Genomic DNA, 4,919 nt, shown 5'->3' with positions numbered 1-4,919 from the left:
AAGTTGTCAGCAACTTGGGAAACGGGAGCTATCAGTGGAGCAGTGATCTATTGTTCAGCTCCCAGGGTAGGGACAAGGTCAGCATTTGAATCTGGATTAAGCTTGGTTTGCAGGGCAGGCTCAGAGGAATGGTGTCCTCCCCCTCATTTGGGATCAAAGGCCAGGCAGAAAAACCAGGGCCCAGCTGGAGAGAACTTTAGCACACTGTCACTAGTCCCCTCTAGTGGAACTCTTCTATGGAGCTTTCCTTTTCCTCCCATATTCCACGCTCTGGCTCAGAGGGAGTTCCCAGCTTTCTCATTAAAAAAATAGACACACTTATTTGAGAAAATATGCAAAACACCCAGGGCATTCAAAGAAGTATCCAGATTGCAAAGGAGCGGGAATGTTAGTGGGAGTGGTAATGTTAATGGGTTGGAGGAAAGAATAGGAATGGGGCAACAGTGGGAGGTCTGAGTCTTAAATCAAGGTGAAATAGGGGGAAGGGGCAAGTGAGAAAGAGAGGAACCTGATAAATCCAGACAGAAGGAAGAGAAGAAAAGAAACAGGGAAGTTGGTGAATGAACAAAGGGTCAGTAGGGAGCAGGTAGCCCAGAGCCAAAAAAAAAAAGGAGCCAAAGGGTCGAAAAAATAAAGAGCATGTGCACCAGGCCCAGGCTCTTCTCTTCTCAATCCTCCGCAGCCCATCTATGACCTCATTCAGACAGAGATTTGGTACACAGTAGAAAAAGGCAATCTCTCTAGGTTTCTTAGTTACAGGAAAGGCATTCCTTTGACCACAACAGCCCCCACGAGCTGGGCTTGGGGAGCAGGACATGGGTGGGATTTGAAGACCACACTCGCATTTTGACTGGTGCCTATGTGCAGCCCAAACTTCTCAGTCCTGCAAGATGGCTCTGCCTCCTCCCCAGACAGGAAGAAGTTACTCCCGCTGTGTTATTGGAGCTATACTCCTGGGCAGGGGCAGAGCTATCAGGATGGCTGAGTGTCATCCTTCAAGCGTTCTTCTTCCTTCTAAGTGCTTTATTCAACAAAATGTATGTCATGGATTGAATTGTGCCCCTCCAAAATGTGTGTCAACTTGGCTAGGCCTTGATTCCCAGTATTGTGTGATTGTCCACCATTTTGTCGTCTGATATGATTTTCCTATGTGTTGTAAATCCTATCTCAATGATGTTAATGAGGCAGGACTGAACTTACAAGATTAGGTTGTATCTTGAGTCAATCTCTTTTGGGACATAAAAGAGAAAAACAAGCAAAGAGACAGTGGGGACCTCATGCCACCAGAATGAAAAACTAGGACGGGAGTATGTTCTTTGGACCTACTGTCTCTGCACTGAGAAGGTCCTAGACAAGGGGAAGATTGAAGACAAGGACCTTTCCTCAGAACTGACACAGAAAGACAGGCTTAACCTAGAGCTGGCAACCTGAATTCTAACTTCCAGTCTCCTAGAATGTGAGAGAATAAATTTCTGCTTGTTAAAGCCATCCACTTGTGGCAATTCTGTTATAGCAGCACTAGGTAACCAAGACAACATGAAATTTGTACAATAACGTTGCCAAGCGGCCTACCCTGGAATTATTAAGTACTCCAGAGTGAAGGAGGTAGCCCCTTTCTTGATTCTGCCAACAGAGAAAATCTATGGAAAGTAACTAATACAGTTGGTTTTGGGGGACAGAGTCTTAAGAGGAATGAAGAGGGATGAAATCCAAGTCTGGGAGGAGTCTGAACAGAGAGAGTTGGTTTACACAGCTGTGAAACACAGATGCTCTGTCTAGAATTAGTCATTTAATTCTTAATTGCCCTGTTCCCATACCCACCACAAAGGGAAGAGGTTTATTAAGTAATATCCCTGGAGTTTAACAAAAGGAAACTTCTACCCAAGTCCTGTCACCCAAAGTTTTCCCCTTCTGCATCTCACCAGGATTTGCCAGATGAGAAACACTCCAACCACTGCATCGCCATTCTAGGTTGGTTCTGCAACAAAGAATACATTGGCACACGCCCATAGTAGCAACAGGTCAGGATGATATGACATTCATTCTGCAAAAGACGGCTTTAGGGCATTTCTAAGTGCCTATGGCCACCTGGTCAAGGAATAGCAATTACTGATAAAGCTACCAAGTGAGCACTCTGCTGGCATGATCTGACTGTGGACCTAGCTCTCCGCCTCCCTCCAGCCTCCTACCTCACTGGGAAACACATGTTCATAGGTGGTGCTCAGTAAATTAATTGGGCAAATAGAATACTAAACAAATGTTTAGGCCTCTTTCCTCGAATTCCTCCCACATGGCCAGGATGTGCTTCTTGAGTTCAACGGTGGCCACAAGCAGAAACTAAGGCTGTGAGATTTGAGCAGGTGAAGAATGGGTCTCCTTTTACCTGCTGTGTCTAATACCAAGAACTGAATGGGATTCGTACACATGATTTGATTTTTGCAGTGATGACAATGACAAGAGGGGACTTAGGACTTCCAGGTTATGGAATAATCCATGATGAGGACGATTCCATCTGCAACTGACTCAGAGAAGAGCTAGTCTTTGAGGAATTGACAGCAGCGTTTTACCCCATCTCCAAGGGCCTCCTTGAATTTGTCATTCCGGAGGGTGAAGATGAAAGGGTTCAGGAAAGGGGTCACCACAGAGATCAGCAGGGAAACAATCTTGTTGTACTCAGCTGCCTGTGTTTGCTTAGGTTTCACGTAGAGGAAGAAGCAAGTACCATAGCCAATGATGACAAAGGTGAAGTGGGAGGCGCAGGTGGAGAAGGCTTTCCTCCGGCCAGAGGCTGAGGGGATCTTGAGGATGGTGGAGATGATGTAGGTGTAGGAGACAATTGTAGGGATCAAAGAGCCAATGATAATGAAAACAGCCATTAAGAAGAGGATGAACTCTGTGAAGAGGGTGTCATCGCAAGACAGTCTAAGCAATTGTCCTCTGTCACAGAAAAAATGGTCTAACACGTTGGATTTGCAGAAGGTAAACTGAAATGTGGCATAGACTGGCCAGATTTCAGAAAGGAACCCAAACACCCAGCATGCACTCACTACCCAGGTGCAGGTGTGGCTGTTCATGATGATGTTGTACCTCAAAGGGTTACAGACAGCCACATAACGGTCCACAGCCATTGCTCCCAGTAATGCAAACTCTGTAGTCCCCAGAGAAAGGTACAAGAAAAGCTGAGTAACACAGGCAGCCAGTGATATTGTCTGGATCCCAGGTTGCAGCAGCCCCCAGAGCAACACAGGAACAACAATGGTTGTGGTTAGGGTCTCCAGGACAGAGAGGTGGATGAGGAAGAAATACATGGGGGACTGCAGACGCTTATCGACACAGACAATCATGATGATGACCAAGTTTCCCAGTACTGTTACTGAGTAGAAGAAGAAGAATATAGTAAAAAGGATAAGGTGTAGTTTTGAGGACCCACGAAAGCCTAGAAGGAAGAATTCCATGGCACTAGAATGATTCCCCATCATTAAGTCCTTGCTCCGCTACTTTCAAAACATAGAGATCAAAGAGAGGTAACATTGCTCCACAAGGTCCTGCTCTCAAGAGGGGAGAAGACAGGTTAGGGTGAGAAAATACTTCCAACCTTAGGTGAGATGCCCCCACTACCATGGACATACCAATACCAGTTGTTGTCAAGTCAGCTCTGACTTATGGCAACCCCATGTGTGTCAGAATAGAACTGTGTTGCATAGGACTTCTGATGGCTGATTTTTTGGAAGTAGATCACCAAGGCCTTCTTCTGAGGCACCTCTGGATTGACTCAAACCTCCAACCTTTCTGCTAGCAGATGAACGTGTAAACCATGTGCACCATGTACATTGCCTGAACTAAATGTCAAGCCACCTCCCGTCTATAAATGTGATTCCCGCTTTGTTGGGAGCAAGCTCTTGGGATGGGTGAACACACATTCCTCTCTGTTGGTTTGAGGAGCACCTTCTAGTCTTTTTCTCTAGTGAACGTGCCTTCTCACAGGGTCAGGGGCTAAGACCTTGAAACTAGCCAGTTTTGAAACTGAGTTAATCAGTTCCCTCTGGTCCTGGGGTTGTTCTACTTCCTCTTAGAATGATAGTATATAAACTCCATGAGGTTGCATGCATCGATGGGTGGATAAATAGACTGATGATTGGATGGATGGATGGGTGGATGATTGAACCATACTTGGTCCTGGCCAGAGTCATTTCTGCCATGTCCCTTTGATCTTATTTTTCTTGGTTTCCTGCCTGTCTCAGCAAGTCACAGCCCTGCCAATGTATAGTCTCTTTTGCTGTAGTCATTTTACTGATGGACAAACAGCCTTCAAGAATGGAATTATTGGGAGAACACAGTGGTCTACTTTTCCACAATTTTTGCATAACCAAGACTGGATGAAGAAGAACGAGAAAGAAGGGCCCTGGCGAAGGGCAGAGAGCTGTGCATATTCCTGGTTGGGCAGAGAAGGGCTCATCTGCCTTCTGCTGAGCAGGAGGGACTCATAAATCAGCTGTCCTCTCCGTAGCTACCCAAGCCCCTCCTCTGGTTTCTGTTGTCCTTATTATAGAAGCGCCCAAGCCCAGCCCCTCCCATGCTGATGCTCTCCTCTCTCCCTCTGTGATGGACACTCACCTCTGGGCAGGGCCTTTCCTGCTCCTTCTTACGCTCTTCAGGGCTCAGTGGAGGCCTCCTCCTGTCTGGCTGGAGCTGGGCTATGCCCAGGGGCAGAGATGAAGAAGGAAACTGTCCTCACAGAGGAACTTAGGAAAAAGTCCAGAAATACCAGTGCTGTGGGGAGCTGAGGGTGTCTCCGCTGAGGGTTTCATCACTGAGGTGCCTGTTCTTAATTAGCCCAAGTTTGGGGAGTCCCTGAGCAATCAGCCTGGGAAGAGCAGAATAAACTTTCAGTTATTCCCATCTTTAGCCAATTAAGTTTT

At 46.5% G+C, this 4,919-nt stretch overlaps 1 protein-coding gene across 1 annotated transcript; it reads right to left on the bottom strand.

The window, feature by feature from the left end:
• Positions 1-2,534: 2,534 nt before the first annotated feature.
• Positions 2,535-3,479, bottom strand: LOC126082016 (olfactory receptor 9A4-like). Its single transcript, XM_049894308.1, has one exon. It carries the CDS (start codon positions 3,477-3,479, stop codon positions 2,535-2,537), a length of 945 nt encoding a protein of 314 aa, XP_049750265.1.
• Between the last annotated feature and the right edge of the window lie 1,440 nt (positions 3,480-4,919).

This window comes from Elephas maximus, chromosome 8 (genome assembly GCF_024166365.1).
Source record: "Elephas maximus indicus isolate mEleMax1 chromosome 8, mEleMax1 primary haplotype, whole genome shotgun sequence".
NCBI classification, from domain to species: Eukaryota; Metazoa; Chordata; class Mammalia; order Proboscidea; family Elephantidae; genus Elephas; species Elephas maximus.
This window is presented reverse-complemented; position numbering and strand designations above follow the sequence as displayed.